At 45.3% G+C, this 22,727-nt stretch overlaps 2 protein-coding genes across 3 annotated transcripts; one reads left to right on the forward strand and one right to left on the reverse strand.

Moving 5' to 3' along the window:
- Positions 1 to 10,442: 10,442 nt before the first annotated feature.
- Positions 10,443 to 11,523, forward strand: il17a/f1 (interleukin 17a/f1). The gene is made up of 3 exons (XM_038306572.1): positions 10,443 to 10,601; positions 11,002 to 11,192; positions 11,277 to 11,523. Exons 1-3 carry the CDS (start codon positions 10,569 to 10,571, stop codon positions 11,521 to 11,523), a joined length of 471 nt encoding a protein of 156 aa, XP_038162500.1. The 5' UTR covers positions 10,443 to 10,568.
- Positions 11,524 to 12,239: 716 nt separating this feature from the next.
- On the reverse strand, positions 12,240 to 22,074 carry LOC119797489 (stathmin-4-like). Of its 2 annotated transcripts, none has more exons than XM_038306573.1 (7): positions 21,938 to 22,074; positions 21,094 to 21,155; positions 20,913 to 21,008; positions 18,863 to 19,068; positions 18,588 to 18,737; positions 18,466 to 18,483; positions 12,240 to 15,443 (listed from the first exon to the last, which is right to left on the reverse strand). In XM_038306573.1, exons 1-7 carry the CDS (start codon positions 22,021 to 22,023, stop codon positions 15,435 to 15,437), a joined length of 627 nt encoding a protein of 208 aa, XP_038162501.1. In that variant the 5' UTR covers positions 22,024 to 22,074; the 3' UTR covers positions 12,240 to 15,434. The 2 variants fall into 2 exon arrangements, with proteins under 2 accessions (XP_038162501.1, XP_038162502.1); XM_038306574.1 differs by having other exon boundaries at positions 18,466 to 18,485; positions 18,596 to 18,737; positions 21,938 to 22,070.
- Between the last annotated feature and the right edge of the window lie 653 nt (positions 22,075 to 22,727).

Genomic DNA, 22,727 nt, shown 5'->3' on the forward strand with positions numbered 1-22,727 from the left:
CAGGATTCTGTAGGAATTCAGGGAGAACAGATTTTAAATAAAAGTTGCTCAGATGTTTCAGTCACATCTACAGACAATATATCTGTTGATTCTGATTTATGGAGCAACATCTCAGCGGTCCTGATCACAGAGATTATTAGATTTAGACTTAGACAACTTTTATTGTCATTTTCTATACACAGAATGTAAGTAAAACAAAATTTATAACAGTGGGAGAAAAAACATGGTGCAAAAAATGCATCCATTTGGAAGTTAAGAGCATTAATATTTATGGTGCCAATCTGCAGTATTGTTGGTTTGGTGTCATCAGTGTGATGCAGAGTCTGAGACATGATCAGCAGTTCATCAGTGTGATGGCGGTGGGGAAGAAGCTGCTGCAGAACCTGCTGGACCTGCATTGAATGCTGGGAAGCCTCTTCCCAGAGGGCAGCAGGGAGAACAGTCCATGGTGGGGGGGTGAGGGGTCATTGATGATGTCACGGGCTCGGGACACGCAGCGCTGGGATGAAATGTCTTTAATGGAGGGAAGAGGAGTAGCCTGACGTATTCCGACTCAATTCTAGTCAGAATGAGTCTGATGCTGCTCCATAGAGCTGTGATTATGGGGCGTGTTTCCAACGAACCAGGAAAAAAATGCCTCTGCACTCAATTGGATAGACCTACAACCAATAAGAGCAACGGAGTGCGTGACGTATGTTAAGCCACGCATAGTTATTCTAGGCAGTTGCACGCCTAGAATAAGAAGATGAGCCTTGATCGCGTTTCTCTGTTCCTCTTTTAAAATTAATTTGCTGTCGATATCTTCTAGAACAGACCTAATAGCAGAATCTACTCACCTCAACTCTCCAGCGGCAGCCATTGTTGTTGTCACCCAAGCGCACTTTGGTCACGTGGTTGATTACGTTACTGTTGATCATCTGTCCATCATCGTATAAAGCCCGCCCTGACAATTTGATTGGCCCGACCAGATATTGTGCTAGCATACTCGCGCTACTATTGAGCAATGCCAGACCGAACTTCCCGACCTCAAACGTTGTGGGCGGGACTAAGTTCGTAATGACACCCAGGCTAGAAGAGGAGCCCCCATGATCCTCTCTGCTGTTCTCACCTTCTTCCAGTCTGAGGCGCTGCAGCCTCCACACCACACAGTGAGACAGCTGCATTTATGGTGGAGCCTCCGACTGGTGACTGAGAATCTTCATCAGCATATTAATGGTGGAGAACAACCCAGAACCTTCCTGCCACCAGGTAATGAGGTCATCAGTGGCTAAACCTCACGTTCTAGTTTGGCTGAAATGATAGAGAACAGCATGTGGGGTCCTAAGATCTTCCCGAGGCCTTCAGAGAGAAGATGGGTGTAGCTCTGGGACTGGTGGGGATTTCAGGAAGTCTCAGAAGAATCTGAAACCAGTGGCTTCATGCTTAGAACTTGAAGTGCTAAAGGAGGTCAGGTCTTTTATGGGCTTCAGAGACATTTATCTCTGTACGGTCTATTTGGATTTCAGATCACAATTCCCAGAAAACTAGACATACCACTATAACCAGTGAGCTTTCAGCTACAGTCTGAACTTTGAACTGTGAGGTTGGTCCAGGAAGCAGCCTCCATGTCAGGAACGGATCCAGCAGGATTCTCCTCATTCTGGTGGTTCTGTTTGCTGACAGTAGAGGTGAGTGAGGTGCTGGGCTGCTACATGAAGCAGAGGTTCAATTCCTTGATGTCATCCGGAGTTTGTGGTCATCCACCGCCGCCGCCGCAGCAGAACCTGTGGTGAGATCAGAAAGCCCCTCCTCTGGTTGTTTCCAGGCAGAAGCTGTAGTCCTAGAAAGACGAGCGCCATCAAACACACGCCACGGAAACTCTCAAGTCCTCTGACCTGATTTATGACAGAAGCCTGGAGTCGATGACATCACACCAGTGCGTTCCTTACTCTACTGTTGCCACATATGATATGTCCTGATTTAGCCACCCTTCCCACCAAGCCTTCAGAATGTTCCTCCACTTCATCTTCTTTGTATTTCGTTAATTGGTTCATTTGTTTCCGGCCATGTATGCACATATTACACATTTATGACACACCATGAACGCAGCGTAACATACGGGCAAACGACTGCACCAAAAAATACACACAGACATGATTAGAGTTCAGGGACGTCATACCACTCTAGTGCATTCGCACTAAACCTGAAGTGCAACCGGCCCAAAAGGAGAAGTTGACAAACTGATTAATTGCCTCTGAACTACTGCAACATGAAACTGTTGCTAATTTAACTACTGAAAATGCATCATATATGTATGGATATACATTATTATTATAAATACTGTACATATATATATTACATTATGAAATGAATGCAAAATAGTACAGTGATATGTACATAAAATATTTAAATACATGTTTGTTGTTTATATATGAGCTTAAAGCAGCATTGGAAACTTTTAATGAACTCATGATAAATGATCAATCTGTTTATTAGAATGCCTGGAAAAATGAGATTGGGTACAGAAATGGACTGGTTTAAATAATGCTTGAATAATAGGGACTAAAACACCACAGAAATCACATGTGGCGTTCCACAAGGGTCCACCTTAGGGCCCCTCCTATTCAGTAACTACATCTTGTGTAAATGTCTAGAAGAAACTAAAATAATGAATCTTTTGTAGAACTGATCACTTCAGAGGTGTCTTCACAGGTCCGTCCAACAAGTGGATCAGACCGCTGCAGCTGATCCAAAACGCTGCTGATGCTTTGTCACTAAAACTCAGAAGTTCTGAAGTCTTTCCACTGGCTCCCCTTATGAGGGAATCACTGCATAGCTTAGAGCCAAAATACATTACAGACTTGTTGTCAGTGGATCAACAGCCAGACCTCTGAGGTCCACTGGATCAGATTTCTCTCCAGAACCAGAACCAAACATGAAGAACCGGTTTTTATAGTTCTTATGAAATTCTAATCTGGAATAAACTGTCAGAAAACTCTCAAAGTTCTGAAACACAAATTTGCTTTAAGTCAAGATTTGAAACGTATTAGTTTTCAATCCAACTTCCTTTCTAATAATATTTTTTTCATAATCATCATTTAAATAATTCAATGTAATGTTTTATTATTTGTATTCAGTAATTATTTCATTACCTCCCTGCCATTGCAGTGTACTTTCCCATGTATTTTTATAATGTATTCTATAAAACGAGAGACGTTTAAACAGTTTATTAGAATATGAAACCGCTGCAGGTTGGGAGGGATTCGCAGAATCAGGAACCGGAACATCTGGAAGGAGATTAGATAACTGAGTGACCAGGCAGAGACAGAGGGCAGTGATTCCAGCATTAAATTCTGGTTCACCAACCGACTCAGAGTTTGGGGACAAACTTTGAGAGCTTTTGAGAGAGCCGGTTGGCGTGTCACAGGACAGGTGAGCCTCTGAGGACTCCTGAGTCCTTCCAAGTAGGTTAGGAGGAATCCTTCTTTGACAGTTAATCATTGGTCCTGGGGAATGCACAGGGTCAGAACCGTGAGAACACAGACAGGCAGAATGATCAAAGGGACAAATCAGAGTTCGGGGTCAAAAAGCTGGTCCAAAGCCAGGTGATCCTAGATCCAGAGGGGAATCCGAGAGCGAGTTCAGGGCACAGAAAACAGGTCAGAGGTCCAAAAACACATTATAGCCCCATTTACACTACCCTCCTTACAACCGTTTACACACCACGCTAGCACGGTTCGTCGCCTCCTAGTGGCGATCTACGGTACTAGCGGTAAACAAGCAAACCAACATGGCGGCACTCGTAACATTCAGGAAGTTATGTTTTGTTATCATTGTAATACTCATTGTTTGGGGAGAGTCGGGTGAAGAAGGCAACCTTTGGTGAATCTACTTGACAGAATCGGGTTTTGGGAAGTGGATACGACAAATAGTCTGATCAGAGCTTCCAGACGCAGGAAACAATGACAGATGTTGAGGTTAATGACACTGCTAAGCAGAATCATCACTGGAAATCGTGCGGCACGGAGGCTGACTGTGAGGAGGTGATGCGGTCTGCTTATGCGCTCTTTGTTATCTGAGAACCAGCCAGAACTGAATCGTGCTGAGCCCTGCTGATGAACTAGTACCATGTTAGCGCAGTTCGGTTGTGTCTGGCGCAGTCCGGTTCAGTTCTGCGTACCATTTACACTCAACAGTTATCTGGGCTATTGTGCTCGGACCACTCCTGGCACGGTTTCAAAAGGGTAGTGTAAATGGGGCCATGGACAGGTCTGATAGGGTTCGGACAGGCTCAGAGAATCAAGATGCAGACAGGAAACAGGAAGGCTGGATTAAAATCACCGATGGTTCGTAATAATCTGGAGAGGTGGTTATATAGTCAGGTAAGCAGAGTTACCTGATGGAGACTGATTTGAACTTGAGCGGAGCTGACAGTTGTGCTGAATGAAGAATCAGACAAGAACTAGTGCCAGAAATCATGACATATACTCTCCAGTTATGCATTAAAATTGTCTTTGGTACTTCTCTTAGGCTATTGGTGCTGATGGTATCTATGGTTACTGTGAAACATGTATGTGGTGTAACGTTTCAGAACAGAAGGACCCAGTATTCAAGGGGAGACAGACAATTCAAAAGGTGTTTATTGAAAAGAGGCAGATCTGCAGTAGCTGCGGCTAGGGCGTCTATGTCCGGAAACTCTGAAAAAGGAGTTTCCAGACATGGTTAGTGACCAGGTGGAGCTAATAGAGGAAGATTATGAAGGTGATTCATTAACATGGTTTAACGGTTCAGTCCTTCGCCAGAGAACGAGGCAGGATCCAGCCGGTAGGCTGCCAAAAGGAAGCGGCTGCCCATAGTGTCCAAGATGCTACAGTCCCAGAGAACGAGGCAGGATCCAGCAGGTAGGCTGCCAAAAGGAAGCGGCGGGCCCCGCCCATAGTGTCCAAGATGCTACAGTCCCAGAGAACAAGCAGGAGTCCAAAACCAGGTCCGGGAACAGATCAGAACAGGAACGCTAAAAAACCCTTTCACCACTGGCCAGCAGGAACAGGAAGAAGAGCATTAATCTGGCTCTGATGGCTGGGACTGAGTAGTTTAAATAGATGCTGGAGCAGGTGGATCAGATGAGCTCTGATGAGCAACCAGGAAGCGTTAGACAGGTGAATGGAATGGGCCATTAAGCAGGCCATCAGTGCCCAGCTGATGACATGTGGTACAGTTAGACAGCCATCCAACGCTGCAGTTCTGCTGCCAGATGGTAACTCTGTCCTTCTCCTTAAAAAAAAAAAAAGGTTTCTTAAAATCTGTCAAACTTTTCATCTTAGCCTGCTACGACGGATCCCGACAGCATGATGCTGCCTTCACTATGCTTCACAGTGCTAAGCCAGCTAATGTCTCCAGGCACGAAGTTCAGAGGTTTCTCCTGGTCTGATTATCTAATGGCTGACCTTCCAGATGCTTCTTTCATCTCAAGAAGGAGACCAGAAGCTTTGCTTTTCAGAACCACTGCTTTCTTGGTCTCATCAAGAACTTCTTCTGCTTGCAAATAATGGAGACCACAGACCTTTTTGACACGCTTCTGTCATTGATATTTAATTCTTTCCTCCTCTCCATCCAGATTCGTGGAACCTGGTCTTAGTCTGTTTTCTGCTCTGTCTGCAGCCAGGCATCGTGTAGACAGTTGTTTTCCGTTCCAGATCAGATCCAGTCAGCAGAATTTACATCAGTAGGTGTCAGATGAAACGGCAGAAACATCCGAGAGCTCTTCTAAGTGTCTTACAAAGGTTCAGTTTATGTGTTTCTATAGATATGTTTGAATGTTTTTTTACTCTTTGTTCATGAAAATCATCTGAAAAAGTGCACAAAAAAAGAACATAGTTAGATTTTTTATTCTAGATTTACCATGAAACCAATGAAAGGAAGCCAAAATAAATCATAGCAACTTTTTAATTTTCATTAGACATTTTTCTGCAGGGTTTTGAATCTGCTGGATGCTTTTAGCTGAACTCTCTGATGGTAAGAAATGAAGGAATGAATGCATGGAGCAGTTTTTCTATGTGATAAGCAGGTTTGTATTGTCAGAATAAAAGAGGACATCCTGCATTACAGAACTTTACCTTTAATCGTGAAACTCTCTGAAACTACCACAGGCTGCTTCCTGGTGTCGGCTAGAAGCGTTTGTTTAAAGTTGAGTTCAGGCAGCTCGGGGTCATAAACAAAACCACTTTAATATCCCTAAAAGGAGCTGCAAGTTTTAAGCGCTGATCCCTCCAGCTGCACGAGAGCATTTGTCGGCTGCAGCCTGATGCAACAAGCAGGAAGTCGTTGAGATCAGAGATAAGCTGTGAATGGAAGCAGGTCACGGTGGAGCTGGCAGCGTGGGCCGCATAAACAGAAAGCATGCAGTGATAACTCAGCACTCTCAGCGACCTGAGTCACAGCCTGACTGGAAACCAGGTCAGAGAGGCAGCAGGCCGCATCCTGCACCACCTAGGGGACTTCAGAGAGTCCAATAGGCAAGGACCACTGGATCCTCACTGGTGACCAATCAGGTTTCACTGAGGAGTCCAACTGGAATTAGTCAAGGAACCCACACCATCCCCAGAGAGATGCCGAGGGCCCCCCAAAGACCAAACACCGTCTGAGACCCAGGAGCCCCACAGGCAGCAAAGAGGGACCCTCCACAGAGACCTGGGCTCAGCTTGGGTTCTCTGCTGCATCGAGTCTTTGGCACCAACCAACCCAAGATGGAACCTCTGACATGATGTGAGATCATGATGTGACTCAGAACTGAAACCTTCACGTCTGTTTTCAGATTATCTTCATCTGATATCTCCTGTTCTGTTTACATGCAACCACATCCAAGAAGGCCTGGGGTACACCGAGCAGTGAGTGAAAACCTTCATTCTGTTTCTATGAAAACAGAGAACCAAGTAGCTTTATGGACCGGACTGGAACCTGGACCTGAACAAGGCCATACCAGAAGAGAAACATAAGGAACAGCTGATGTTCTGACACATTCACGATGAAATGGTGCTTGTTTAGTCCTGCTCTAGCAGCACAGAGCGGAGCCATCCTACTCTCTGACAACCATGAAGCAGGGAATAGGAACCTGAAACACATTCCCCTTTCAACCTAAGACAAACACTGACATTTATCAGAACCTCCAGAGAACCACTCTAACAGGGATTGAGGTGGCCAACTGGTTAGAGCATCGCACTTCGGTCCCAGAGGTTCTGAGTTCAAGCCCTACTCCCACGGGTTACCACCCTGGGTCCCTGAGCAAGACCCTGCCATGCCACACAACGGCAGCCCAGTGCACCCCAAAGGGATGGGTTAAATGAAGAGAGTTTATTTTGTTGCTTTGTATTTGTGAGGAAAGTTAATATCAATCAATATCAATTCTATTCAGTGACTGACCTTCCAGGATTACTTCTAGTGCTCATCCAGGATTCATCCAGGAGTTCCTGCAACATCTAAAGCTCTGCAGGCCTCAGTGTCTCTGCTAAATTCAGGGGTCATGATTTACTAAAAAGGGAGAAAGACTAGGCAAAAATTGGCTCTGTAGGATAGCTCCAGGACTAGAACCATTTCTGGCCCAAAAGAAAACAAAGGCCTATCCTAAATTTATGATGATAAATAAAGCTTAGTGGTTGTCTGGACAACTGCGAAAATATGATGTGGTCTTACAAGACTAAATTGGACCATTATAGAAAGTCAGCACTCTATTGCATCTAAAATAAAACTAAAATAAACCAAATGAAATCAAAATTTAAGAAACAGAACCTCAGACCTGGAGTCAGTCATGGTCTGGACTTCTTTGCTATTTCTGAACCTGAAATTCTTGCTGGAATTGCTGAAAACAGTGGTGTAAGGGACTCTGTACCAGTGGTGTCAGACGATGGTAGCAATGACGTCAGATACAGTTTACCAGTTATTTCAGAGACTGGGTACCAGTGAAGACAGAGATTAGATCCCAGTGGTGTCAGAGACTCAGTACCAGCCATGCCAAGGAGACTTATGATGTTAAGGATTCGGCACCAATAAGATTAAAGTCTGTGTACCAGAGATGTAAGGTCCTAGTGGAGCTGGAAACTCTGCACAAATGCACTGGAAAAAAAACTGAAATCTAGATAGGTCATTTTTTCTTAAAATAAAGGCATTTGTTCTTGGATTGAGGAGGTAAGAGACATTTTGCCAATAGAACAAGAAAACATAGGAAAACACAATTGCATTGTTTTATTTCAAGTGCATGTTATCTAATGATCTTATTTTAAGAGTAAAAATACACATTCTATTGGCAAACTATCTCATTTACCTGCTCAAATTAAGGGTAAATACACTTAATTTAAGAAATCTTTACTCATTTCTAGATCGTTATTCCAGTGTGATGTCAGAGACTTAGTCACAGTTGACTTATAGACTTGCTACTAGTTTTTTAAGGGAGTCTGAATGAGTAATATCAGAGACTTAGTACCAGTCATATCATAGACTCGGTGGTAGTGATGTCAGCGACTTGGTACCAGTGGTGCAAAGGACTCCGTACCAGTGATGTCAGAGTATCGATATGGGGAGGGCAAGTGACCAGTGATGTTAAACACTCACGACCAACTGTGTGTCTCGGCTTCAGTGCTGTCAGAGGCTGCATCCTCCAAGGACCGGTCTACCTGAACCGGGTCACTTAAAGGAATAGTACACCCAAAACATGATTAGCCTTCATTTTCTACTCACCCCCATGCTGAACAACACTCTGGAGTACTTTTTTGATATCTCAAATGCATCTGGAGATCTGGGAGGCTTCTTGCTGTCTGCTGACATTCAAATAATGGAGGTCTATGGCGCCCGAGGCAGAAAGGTCCATAAAAGTCCACAAAAAACGTGTCAATATTCCTCCATACTGCTCGTCCAATGTATTCCAAGCGTCCTGAGTGGGTAGCGTCCAGAATTTACTCGAAACTAAGTCATTTAGAATGTTTTTAGAGCATAAACAGTAGTGTATAGGATTTCCTAAAAGCGCGTTCACGAGTCTACGGAAACCGCGGCAGACCAAACCAGATGAAAGTTCGCATTCAGCGTCTGCTCTGCCGATAATGCAAGCGTAGAAGAAGAAATGTGCTGTTTACCTGTGCAAAGAAAGAAACAACGAAAGAAAAATGTCTGAGGACTTGAGTGTTGAGGAAGAGCATGAGTTCTTTGCCGAGCTGAATGCGCACTTTCATCTGGTTTGGTCTGCCGCGGTTTCCGTAGAGTAGTGAACTCGCAGGCGCGCGCTTTTAGGAAATCCTATACACTACTGTTTATGCTCTAAAAACATTCTAAATGACTTCGTTTCGAGTAAATTCTGGACGCTACCCACTCAGGACACTTGGAATACATTGGACGAGCAGTATGGAGGAATATTGACACGTTTTTTGTGGACTTTTATGAACCTTTCTGTCTCGGGCACCATAGACCTCCATTATTTGAATGTCAGCAGACAGCAAGAAGCCTCCCAGATCTCCAGATGCATTTGAGATATCAAAAAAGTACTCCAGAGTGTTGTTCAGCATGGGGGTGAGTAGAAAATGAAGGCTAATCATGTTTTGGGTGTACTATTCCTTTAATATCAGAGACTCTGCATCTCAGTCTTAGTGATGTAAGAGACTCTGTCCATGACTCTGTACCATTGATATCAAATACTTGGTCTCAGTTGTGGTTGATCCTGTTTAAATTGTCTCTGTAAAATGCCTTGACATGACATGGACTCGTATGGTAGCCTATTGGTATTTGTGGTGTCAGAAACTTGGGTTCAGGTGTGCCGTATCAAGGTTTAGGGGATGATTAGTTTTGGACCGGTTTCAGGCCGGTTCAGGTCATTTTTTTTTTCTTGATGAAAGAAACGGTGACTTTCAAACAGCTTATTGTCTTTTCTTAGCTAATATTTTCAGGTTTTATTCATTTGCTAATCTGAAACATTTGGGTTGACAGAAACAGTAAATCAGGAAGTATGAAGACTTTGTAGCGGCTCTCAGTTTGAACCATTGAACTGTCGGCGAAACCTGGAGCATCTGAAGAATATTGTAAGTGAACCCGCAGGAAACCCAGAACAGCTCTGAAAGCCTAAACCTGCAGCAGCAGCAGGAACCGGTCTGACTGGGCTGGTTCAGAGGGGTTCAGAGGCTCGGTGTTCCCCTAAGACGGTTAAAAAATCGGTGGAAGAATTTAGACCCAAAGCTACACAGGATTCTGCAGATCATAATGTGACCTAGAAAATCTGCAGTTAATGTTCGATGCAGAATATTTGATCCTCAAAGTTAAATCTGAAAGTGGGTCGACGTTCAGGCCTTGTCAGCCGGGTCGCTGCGGTTTAGAGAGGAGGATCAAAGACACTCAGGTGGTGACATCACAATACAAAGTGTGGTCGTGGCGCCAACCCGCATAAAAACCCAACTGTTTAAACCAGTGCTTATCAGAACCCCAGTCAGTGGAGGAGGAAGAAGAAGATAGCACCAGCAGCTTCTAACCAGACCTCCAGCTGAGCCGTGGGAACCTTCAGGGTTTTAAAAGCAAACACAGAGGAAGTCAGACCAAGACCAGAGATCCAAACCAGCATGTTTCCAACATCAAGAAGCATCAATATGACGGTGAGGAAACCAGCAGAACTTATTCTTTTCAGAATCAGCCCAGCGTCGTACAAATGACGAGTTCTTTCTGTGTTCTTTTATTATTGCAAATCGAATGTGGAGATTTAGCTTTATTCTTCCTGATGTTTGAATACCGTCTAATATTTGAATCTGGTTTATGGTTTTCCGTTTTGGACCTCCAGGCAGGTTCGAGTTTTAGAAATGAGAACTGGTGTTAGAGAATTTTCTTCCCCTGACAGCATTAGCATTTTCCCTGCATGTGATATTTGGACACTTCTGATCAAACCAGGCAGATACCAACTTTATTGGATTTATTTTGAAGGGTATGAGATGATTGGTGGTGGCAGCAGAGAGGTCCTCCAGTTAAGGTTTAGTTTTAACCGTGTCTCATCTTCCTCAGGCCGTCAGTTGTGTCGTTGTGGTAGTGATGATGATGGTGAGGAGCACGGAGGCGGCTTCGGTGCACCATAGCAAGCACTCCAATGGCTTTCCAGATCAAACCATCCCCTTGCATCTGGACCCCAAGGCTTTAGTACCCAGCAGGAACATCCGACCGCTGGAGAACATCTCCATCTCACCGTGGACGTACAAGTGAGTATCAGACCACCAGGTGTGTTAAAGGTAGAAACCTGGGATGATTATTATTTTTTAACCTGCCCCCTTCTCTGTCCCCAGTATGTCAAGAGATGAGTCTCTGTTCCCACCGACAATTTCAGAGGCTCAGTGTTTGCTGCATGGATGCCTGGACCTGGAGGGGAAGGAAGACCTGAACCTGAGGTCCAGACCCATTATGTTCCAGGCTCTGGTGCTGCGGCGGGTCAAGTCGGCGGGAACGGAGCAGAACTACCATTACCGCCTGGAGACTCGGCTGATTCCGTTTGGCTGCACCTGTGTCCGACATGTGGTCCACATCCAGGAGTGAAGGCTTGGGGGTCAACAAAAATGACCCCCAAACCGTAGCAATCGATTTCAGCATTGATCAGAAATGTACTGAAGGTTTCATGATGAGTCCGGTCGGTAGAGTTCATGTCGCTCTCACAACCGCCTTCTGTTTAATTTCTGTTTTTGTGTTTAGAGAAACTACACCACTAAATTAATCATCAGAAGGCTTTTTGTGTTTTATTTATGCTTATTTAAGTTTTATTTAAGTGTTTAATGATCTTCAGCAGCTATTTATTTTATGTATGTGAGTCTATTTATTGTCTAGATGTGCCGAGTCAATAAAGTCCAAAGTAGCAAACATATAAAGCCGTCTTGCTTTATTCTTTAAAATATAAACTGATTTCTGTACATCTGAGACACATCCTGTAAGTTTACAATGATGGAGTTAAAAGCAGCTGAGAGCCACAAGTCTGCATTCATTCATTCATTCATTCATTCATTCATTCATTCATTCATTCATTCATTCATTCATTCATTTCAGGATATTTTCATGGAGATACAATAAATGTTGCTTGAATAATTTCATCAGAATCTAAATAGAGCAGCAAGGCGGTGACTCGGGTCTCTGTTGGGCGACTAGTTGCTGATGTCTGTGACTCGGGTCTCTGTTGAGTGACTAGTTGCTGATGTCTGTGACTCGGGTCTCTGTTGGGCGACTAGTTGCTGATGTCTGTGACTCGGGTCTCTGTTGGGCGACTAGTTGCTGATGTCTGTGACTCGGGTCTCTGTTGGGCGACTAGTTGCTGATGTCTGTGACTCGGGTCTCTGTTGGGCGACTAGTTGCTGATGTCTGTGACTCGGGTCTCTGTTGGGCGACTAGTTGCTGATGTCTGTGACTCGGGTCTCTGTTGGGCGACTAGTTGCTGATGTCTGTGACTCGGGTCTCTGTTGGGCGACTAGTTGCTGATGTCTGTGACTCGGGTCTCTGTTGGGCGACTAGTTGCTGATGTCTGTGACTCGGGTCTCTGTTGGGCGACTAGTTGCTGATGTCTGTGACTCGGGTCTCTGTTGGGCGACTAGTTGCTGATGTCTGTGACTCGGGTCTCTGTTGGGCGACTAGTTGCTGATGTCTGTGACTCGGGTCTCTGTTGGGCGACTAGTTGCTGATGTCTGTGACTCGGGTCTCTGTTGGGCGACTAGTTGCTGATGTCTGTGACTCGGGTCTCTGTTGGGCGACTAGTTGCTGATGTCTGTGACTCGGGTCTCTGTTGGGCGACTAGTTGCTGATGTCTGTGACTCGGGTCTCTGTTGGGCGACTAGTTGCTGATGTCTGTGACTCGGGTCTCTGTTGGGCGACTAGTTGCTGATGTCTGTGACTCGGGTCTCTGTTGGGCGACTAGTTGCTGATGTCTGTGACTCGGGTCTCTGTTGGGCGACTAGTTGCTGATGTCTGTGACTCGGGTCTCTGTTGGGCGACTAGTTGCTGATGTCTGTGACTCGGGTCTCTGTTGGGCGACTAGTTGCTGATGTCTGTGACTCGGGTCTCTGTTGGGCGACTAGTTGCTGATGTCTGTGACTCGGGTCTCTGTTGGGCGACTAGTTGCTGATGTCTGTGACTCGGGTCTCTGTTGGGCGACTAGTTGCTGATGTCTGTGACTCGGGTCTCTGTTGGGCGACTAGTTGCTGATGTCTGTGACTCGGGTCTCTGTTGGGCGACTAGTTGCTGATGTCTGTGACTCGGGTCTCTGTTGAGGCGACTAGTTGCTGATGTCTGTGACTCGGGTCTCTGTTGGGCGACTAGTTGCTGATGTCTGTGACTCGGGTCTCTGTTGGGCGACTAGTTGCTGATGTCTGTGACTCGGGTCTCTGTTGGGCGACTAGTTGCTGATGTCTGTGACTCGGGTCTCTGTTGGGCGACTAGTTGCTGATGTCTGTGACTCGGGTCTCTGTTGGGCGACTAGTTGCTGATGTCTGTGACTCGGGTCTCTGTTGGGCGACTAGTTGCTGATGTCTGTGACTCGGGTCTCTGTTGGGCGACTAGTTGCTGATGTCTGTGACTCGGGTCTCTGTTGGGCGACTAGTTGCTGATGTCTGTGACTCGGGTCTCTGTTGGGCGACTAGTTGCTGATGTCTGTGACTCGGGTCTCTGTTGGGCGACTAGTTGCTGATGTCTGTGACTCGGGTCTCTGTTGGGCGACTAGTTGCTGATGTCTGTGACTCGGGTCTCTGTTGGGCGACTAGTTGCTGATGTCTGTGACTCGGGTCTCTGTTGGGCGACTAGTTGCTGATGTCTGTGACTCGGGTCTCTGTTGGGCGACTAGTTGCTGATGTCTGTGACTCGGGTCTCTGTTGGGCGACTAGTTGCTGATGTCTGTGACTCGGGTCTCTGTTGGGCGACTAGTTGCTGATGTCTGTGACTCGGGTCTCTGTTGGGCGACTAGTTGCTGATGTCTGTGACTCGGGTCTCTGTTGGGCGACTAGTTGCTGATGTCTGTGACTCGGGTCTCTGTTGGGCGACTAGTTGCTGATGTCTGTGACTCGGGTCTCTGTTGGGCGACTAGTTGCTGATGTCTGTGACTCGGGTCTCTGTTGGGCGACTAGTTGCTGATGTCTGTGACTCGGGTCTCTGTTGGGCGACTAGTTGCTGATGTCTGTGACTCGGGTCTCTGTTGGGCGACTAGTTGCTGATGTCTGTGACTCGGGTCTCTGTTGGGCGACTAGTTGCTGATGTCTGTGACTCGGGTCTCTGTTGGGCGACTAGTTGCTGATGTCTGTGACTCGGGTCTCTGTTGGGCGACTAGTTGCTGATGTCTGTGACTCGGGTCTCTGTTGGGCGACTAGTTGCTGATGTCTGTGACTCGGGTCTCTGTTGGGCGACTAGTTGCTGATGTCTGTGACTCGGGTCTCTGTTGGGCGACTAGTTGCTGATGTCTGTGACTCGGGTCTCTGTTGGGCGACTAGTTGCTGATGTCTGTGACTCGGGTCTCTGTTGAGTGACTAGTTGCTGATGTCTGTGACTCGGGTCTCTGTTGGGCGACTAGTTGCTGATGTCTGTGACTCGGGTCTCTGTTGGGCGACTAGTTGCTGATGTCTGTGACTCGGGTCTCTGTTGGGCGACTAGTTGCTGATGTCTGACTCGGGTCTCTGTCCCACACCTCATCTCTTTGGTTTTTTAGGACTAATCTCTGAATATAATGTTAAGCTAACAGAATCTGCAGGCTGTAGTTGCCAGGCAACAGGAGACAGACCAGCCAATCTGAAGTCAGGAGCATCTCCTGACCTTCTGCAGAAGCAGAGGAGAAAGCCACATCTGCAGAGATTCTCTAAACCTACAGAACTGCAGATCCTGAACCCAGACTGGACCAGAACCACCGCCTTACTTTCACTCGGACTCGGATTCAGATGCCCTCGGTCATGTTCTGCTGTGTTAAGGAAAATGGGAATGTTCTTTTCTTTGTTCTTGGAGGTTTTTAACCTCTTTGAATCCGTGTTCGGTTCCACTCATCAGAATTTGAACAGCAGTGTTTTCAATTTCATCTGAAACATCTGAAACTGATACATGAAAGTCTGGGTGGGCGTGAGAAAACTTCTGTTCTTCACCAGAGTCTCAGGCAGCGCTGCTGATTCCTTCGAGATGTGTTGGGTTCTTGTTGATGCATGTTCAGTCACAGTCATACGTGAAGGCATTGGCACTGTTGGCATGGCAACAAAGCACAGAAAAGCCACAGAAAAACCACCCAGTGATGGCTTAATCTGCTGCGGTTCTCAAATTGAGAAGTTCATCTCTTCAGAGTCCTGGTGGAGCAGTCCTCCACTCTATCTGGTTCTGCTCTGACCCCTTCCAGTCACGCTTCCAGTGTTAGCAGCGTCGGTTTCCCAGCTCGTCAGTCGGGTAAACTGCCCTCAAAATCGGCATCTGAATAAAGTTCAGCTTGTGTTGTGATCAGGCCATCATGACACCTGGAACAGAGCAGAGGGAGGAGGTGAGCATCCATTCACCAAAACAGACAGAAATATTACACAGTCAGGGCTCCGATGTTATGGCGGGCGTACACTGTGCGTTTTTTTTTTTTTGTTGCGCCAGCTACAGCTCATGCCGTACGATGAAACCGCCGGCTATCTGAAGTCAAACCAGTAGCAGAGGAACATGAAGCTCACTAGAGTGAAACGCGCTGCCTTGGATATTTGGGCGACTTAGTGCTGAAAGCCCTAAAAAAAAAGGAGACGACGTATTTGGACAAAGACATGGCTGAGCTAACGTGGCTACTACGGTCTGTCAGTTTGACAGAAAGAACTCCATTTCACTCATTGCCCCCCCGCCATGCTGCTGGGTTTACATCTGAGAGGAAGAAGAAGAATCCAAACATTTTATCTGACTGCTCTACTGCAGTGATGCACTAAAAACCCCAAAGAAGCCGCATCAGCTGTGCTAACATATTTGTTCTATCGTCCGACTAACAGTTAACAATTATTTGCATATTCACAATCGCCCTATAAAAAAAAGTTAAAATCAAATAGATACTAGATTGTTGGTCGCAGTAACAGACAACTGTTCCTCCTCCAGCCCTTTAGGTGGCAGTAATACGCTATAGGTGGATTTGCCACCACACAAAAAAAAGCTAGCTAGCCGCAGAGCATTGCGTACCGTCTGGGAGCCATTTTCCAGGCAACATTAAAGTCGCATAACAACGGACCCCAGACAGTATCTATAGAGCTAAACCAGAGAATACTTGCATTACTCACGTTTACAACCACATGTGAATTTTGAGCAAACTTTTTAAATGCTGAAAACAATAAAATGCAAGTTATGCTTCTATTCATTGGAGCAAATTAATCGTGATGCCAAGCATAATGTCGTCACACGTTTAGGTTGCAACAAGTGGTAGTTAGCTAGCTAGCTACAACTTGTTGCTGCACTAGTAATGCAGCAAGATTTTAATGAATGTTTTACAATCAGCAAGTTGTACGAACTTAATGGCGTTGGCTAGTATTAGCGATGGTACGCACCTTCCAGAGACGTTGTGTGAGTCTAATTCCGGTTTTCTGTCGAATGAGCATACCTACAGTCAACACGCATTTGCAAGACATCAGATTTGCGTTTATCCCTTTAGTTTTGTTTAAAAGATAGACTTTAAACTACCTCAATGGGCGTTTATTCCTTTAGTCATTTACAAAAAAAAAAAATTTAAGGTTAGCTCGCCATACGCTTCATAAAACACCAAAAGTAAATAATTAAATATTTTCTTTGTACATCACTAAAGGAATAAACACAAATCTGACGTCTTGCGCGTTCATATTCACTATGGGTATGCTGGTCTGATGGGGTATGATCACCTGACAGAACACCGGCATTCAGGACGCCAGCAACACCTGATCTGTCTAGTGAGGTTACCGTTAGCAACTGCAGAACTTATTAAACGTGTTTTAATCTCCAATTAACGCATTAATCCTTTTTTTCGTATAAAACAAATCAACAAGCATAAAAACTTTTTTAGCGAGGTTAAGAAATGCTCTTCTAATGCAAAAATGTAAAATGTGCGTTGATGGCAACACGTCTACTGCGGAAACTGTGGGCGGGGCTAAGCTAAAGGCTCCTTCATGGTCCTTCAGTTATTTCTAGTATTGCTCATCATTTACCTTCAATTAACGGAAGGCTCCCGTTGCTGCTTAATTATCCTCATTAGCTTCATAAACGGCCAATTCATCCAGGATGTTTTAAATTCAGCTAATTGACGACCGGATCTCATGAATTTCAGCCGGAACATCTCAGGTCAGACTAACAGTTTCTCTCCAACACCAAAAAGACTACCTTTTTTTTTATTTATAAAGAAGGAACGCAGTGCTGTTTGCTCGTTTCTCTTAATGAGTTTTACTGCAGGTGTTCATGGCATGAAGGGGAGGATTGCTGTTATTAGGAGATCCATCTGACCAGTAGAAGATAGATTAACCGGACAGGAAATGAAATCAAGTTTTATTTCTGCCAGATATTTGTGTCAGAAAGTCCTTTATGTAGGGCTGGGATAGTTCCCAGGGAGAGTGTGTGTATCGGGAGTCGCTGTATAAATGCATGTACTTCAGATAAGCCCCGCCCCTGGCGCCAAAACATACAGGATTGTAGTTACATTGTAACTGCTGAAAGACTGCAGAGAAACAAGTCGTGTTTCCATTCAAATATAATTCAATTGGAGCAGACTTGTAAAAGGTTTTTAAAAAGAAAATGCAAATTAGACTGTTTCCATCCACTGGAGTGAATTACTGAGGCGAAGAAATGCATAATGTCGTCATTTGTTGATTTTACGCTTGGCTAATATAAACAGGAAGTAAAGTTAGCAAGCTGGCGGGAAAAAAAGAACAGTGATGGACCAAAGTTTCAATACATTTTTATAAATATATTCAGATGTTGCCATTTCTATCAAGTTCTTCTAATGCAATAATTAAAAACGTCTTTTGAAACCATCTCTCTTTAAAAGCGCATGCAGCGTAAAAGGAAAGTATCATCATATGTTTTTCGTTTTTCATTAAAAATGTTTGAATATTCAGTGTTTAGTGTTGTTTTAGTTTACGATCACAGATTTCTTCTCCAATAGTTACGCAGGTTCTCTTTGGTTTAGCTCCTCGTCATTCAAGGCCATGAAACAATAAATCTCTGAAACAAATTGTGTGGTTATTATATGAAAATAAAGCCACAAATTTGATTTCTATTTGAAATAAATGGAAACTGTTTAACTTAGAATGTATATTTCAAGTTTAAACCTGTAAATATCAAAAATATTTTCTTTTAAAACAGCTAATTTTATTTTCTATCATCAGTGAAGTTTTATCTTAAGTCCTTAAATGTCGTTAACGGGCCTTCAGGGCTCCAAAGCTTCATCGAAGGCAATAAAGCATCATCATATAAGATGATTAAGTTTCCTCAGGTTTGTTCACGTTTAGGTCTGTGTTTGACTCCGCCCACCCAGAGGTCCTCCATCCTCATCCTCACCTCCACACTGTGTTTGTCCTGAAAGACAGACAGAGACAGACTTTCATTAGAGACCAATGGAAGCTGGTGGGAGTCAGCGGCTGTGGGGGGGGGGGGGGGGGGGGGTTATCTCCAACCCTCACCTCCTTCTCCTGCGATGCGTTCAGGTGCATCACTGCCTGCTTGGTGTTGATGCGATGCTCCTGGCGCTCTTTGGTCAAAGCTTTCTGAGCAACTTCCCGTTCATGCTCCCTCCTCTCAGCCAGATGCTTCAGCAGCTCCGCCTCGTGACACTAGGGGGAGCCAGAGGACAGGGTTAACTGGGGCGGTTCAAGCTGAGATCTTTAATCAGGAGACCTTTGATGCTGCCCTGTGATTGGTGAGTTAGAATGCAGGAAACACTTCAGAATCCACCCACCTTCCTCCTTTCCTGAGCGGCGTCCAGCTTCTTCTGGATCTCCTCCAGTGATGGTTTCTGACGAGGAGGTGTGGTGGCCCTCAGCTCGGGGGCGCCATCGAAGGTGGGCGGCTTCAGAATGACCTCAAAGGCCTGGCCGCTCGCTCGCTTGCTCAGCTCGATCACCTCCATGTCCCGGATGTTGCACAGATTCAAGTCCACCACACCTGCAGGAAGACCAGAACCAAAAACATGAATCCTTTAGAGCAAGAACGTCAAAGCGGCTCCAGAGAGGGCTGGCTGGATCCTGGTTTCAGCTCTAAGAATTACCTCTTTCTCTCAATCTGAAGCTTTTTCATCTGAGTCATTCAGCAGATTCAAACTCTCTAGAATGGTTCTATGTAGAGATGTGATCATCTGTGACTCAGACTGGTGTCAAACTGTTTGGCTGCAAAAAAACCAGCATCCACTTTCTGGAAACAGTTTGACACCAGAGCTTTTAGAGCATTTAACTGTTTTATGTTTGATTCATTTCCACCATAGAAAATGTTAACATTGTCTAAGAACCAATATTTTATTTCTAAGGTTTAAAAGATTAGGAGCAGTGACTGTAGATGGTCCAAAGGTTGCAGAACCCTGGTCCAGTTCCTAAAGATCATCCCAGTGCTGCTAGAACTGAAGTCCTGATGAGCCTCCATCCCGTTACCTCATCGTCACATCCATGATTACTGTAAAACTGTGTCTACTTTGTTAGTCGATTTGGATCAAAGTTAGAGTTCAGCCAGTGTCATTTTTTGACCCTGATAACATCTGTTTGAAATTGATGTGTGAACAAGTGGTTTGGGCGTAGAGCAAGAAAAAAGAAAACCATCAACCAGTAAAGGTCCAGAGACATTTAGTTATAATCTGTTACTTTAAACATAATTAAAGTATAAAAGAAAAATCAAAAATGAAATAAAAGAAAAATTTTCCATTTTAAAATCTATAAAATTTATAATATTTAAATTTGAACTGATGGTTTGTTATTTTCTTTCTTTTTTCTGTCTTAATGTTGGCAGTGGGCTTTAGGCTGCCCTGCAAGGCTTTAAACCTGGGTTTAACCGGAGACTAAGCCATTCTCAAGCACATATCAAGGAGCTCATTTTGAGCCTGGATCCAGATTTATTGTTGATTCTGTTCATGGTGGAGAATCCTGCTTCACAGCAGCAGGTTGAGCCAAACATCCTCTAAATGTGCAGGGTCATCTTTGAGCACGCCATTTCACTTTTCTTTCACCAGTTCACCGCAGTTCTTCCAGCAGTCCACACTTTCTCTGCTCTCTTTTTCTCATGGTCTTCTCCTTCTTTCCCATCGCCCGGCTTGCCACAGGTTTGCCTGCTGGGTCTAAAAGTAGCAGCAGCAGCAACCCAGACTGACAGCTCATTGGCTCATTTGGATCACGTGCAGCCTGGAGCCGGACGCTCCCCAGGGCTTTACCGTATTAACAGGAGAAGAGGCGCAAGTCAAATTAGACACTGTTGTCAGACAACATGCAGTAATTTATAAATGTTTTAAATCAGGTTGGGTCCAGATTAGCCAGCAGGTGGATCCGGATCCTGACGGCAGTCCGCTAATCTGTGACCTCTGGCATAGAGCTTAGAATCCTGAGGTTGTGAGATTGAAACCCACTCCCACAGAATGCCACTCTGGGTCCCTGAGCAAAGACCCTTATCCTCACATGGCTCCCTGAGGGGTTCGGTTAAATGCAGAGAGTGAATTTCATTGCTCTGTCAGTGAAACAGCTATAACCAGTGACCAATGGGAAAGCAGCTCATGACATCATCATGTCTGACCATGTCGCCTTGGAGCAGGAAGAGAACTTCCACACCTCTGAAACCTGAAGGTGGAGCCCAGAGGTCCTGACCTGCTGTGGCATTAATTGGACCTATTGCTGTATAAACATGAACTTTAATGGTTTCTATCTGAATAAACAACTGATGTAAACTAAAACTGGAGTTTAACTGGGAATCAATTAACCCCCCCCCCCCCCCCCCCCCCCCATCCCCCCCACCCACCCGTACAGGCTGCTGACCTTCCTTCTTGTTTGCTGTTTGTTCCCTGGGTTCTGCAAAGATGCAGGAGCAGAAAACGGACACCAGGGGGAGCTCTCGCATCTTCTCTCTGTAGGCTGGAAGATTGAGCAGAAGAGAAACAGATTAAAGCTGCAGGAAAGAAGAACAGCTGAAAGCCAAAGGCTCAGAGAGGCTGCGTACCTCTGAGGGTCATCTTCCTGTTGCTCTCAGTCAAAGACACTGTGGTGAGGTAGAACCTGTTCCTGGAAACAGAACAGAAAGAACCAAACATTTCATTCATGCAGCAGAGAAGCAGAGTCCATTTGATATTTGAAATGTTCCAAATTACAGCTGAACCTGAAGGCGCCTCACTTGGTTCAGGTTGAACATCAGATCAGAACCAGTTTCTGCAGCAGCTCTAAAAATACATTTTTTCTCACTTTTTCAGCTCAGCTGAGTCATTCAGCAGATTCAGACAGTCAATAATGGATCTTATGGAGAGATGAGATGATCTGTGACTCAGACGGAGGAGGAAAGCTGCAGAAACATCTACCCTGACTTTAGACAACATCCCAGAACCAGAGGAGAGAACAGAAACTTTTCCTGCAGCAAATAGGAAGCCGCCTAAAAACATCTGAAGCAGGAACCAGTTCTGTTTCACATCAAGATCGTTGCAGAAACTGCAGCCTGCAGAAATTAACCAGAACAACCACAGAAACCTATTCAGACTGGAAAACTGCATCAAATCAATCAAACCGAGAAGATGAAAGCAAAGAGTCGTAGTGAATGCATGAGAGCGTGCACAGAAGGATGATGTCATTGTTTTCAATGAGCGCATTGCCCACAGGGACAGAGGAGCAGAGAGAAAGATGCACGAAGCGGTGCAGAAAGACAGCAGAGGTAGAGAGAGGAGAGGATGGAGGAGCAGAGGATGAGGAGGAGAGGATGGAGGAGGAGAGGATGGAGGAGCAGAGGATGAGGAGGAGAGGATGAGGAGGAGAGGATGAGGAGGGAAATCTGCTTTGTTCTCTGAGGAGAAACTCACCCTGCAGCCTCGCCGCTCTGGTCTCTGTCCTCTGAAGATCTGCAGCTCAGCAGCATCAGCACCACACCACAGCTGCTGCATGACATCACCAGGCCGCGCTCTGATTGGACAGCATGGATGCTGGGCTATGATTGGTGCAGGGAGGCACAGGGAGGGGGAGGAGGTGTGGGTGATATTTCTTCTTCACCTCCTCATCAGAAATTGCAAGCAGAGGAGCAAAGTTCTGTTTAAGTAACCAGAATCTGATCGACTTCATCAGAATCAGAACTTTTGGGTTCAGATAGAAGAGAGAACATCCTGATGTTCACCTACATGTTCACGCATTTAATGGACCTGCTCAGATAAGAAGGACGTTCTGTCTGGATTCAGTCCAGAATCGTAGAAATATTCAGCAAACAGAACGTTTTACCGACGGGGTGACAGAAGCTGGTTTGAGAGTTTGCTTTTTCTTTGCAGATAAAAAAAGTTCCTTTAATTAAACAAGCAGCTGCTCAGAAACGAAGCGGCTAGCACTGCTGCCTTGCACCAAGAAGGTTCCAGGTTTGATTCCCAACCCAGGGTCAATCTGCATGGAGTTTGCATGTTCTCCCTGAGCATGGTGGGTTCTCTCTGGGTACTCCGGCTTCCTCCTACAGTCATAAAAACATGAGAGTTAGGTTAATTGGCTTCTCTAAATTCTGCTTAGGTGTGAATGGTTGTTTCTCTCTGTGTTTCCCTGCGATGGACTGGAGACCTGTCCAGGGTGGACCCCCCCCTCCCTGTCCAGGGTGGACCCCCCCTCCCTGTCCAG

Source organism: Cyprinodon tularosa, unplaced genomic scaffold (genome assembly GCF_016077235.1).
Source record: "Cyprinodon tularosa strain WSP-4 unplaced genomic scaffold, ASM1607723v1 ctg586, whole genome shotgun sequence".
In the NCBI taxonomy this organism is placed as follows: Eukaryota; Metazoa; Chordata; class Actinopteri; order Cyprinodontiformes; family Cyprinodontidae; genus Cyprinodon; species Cyprinodon tularosa.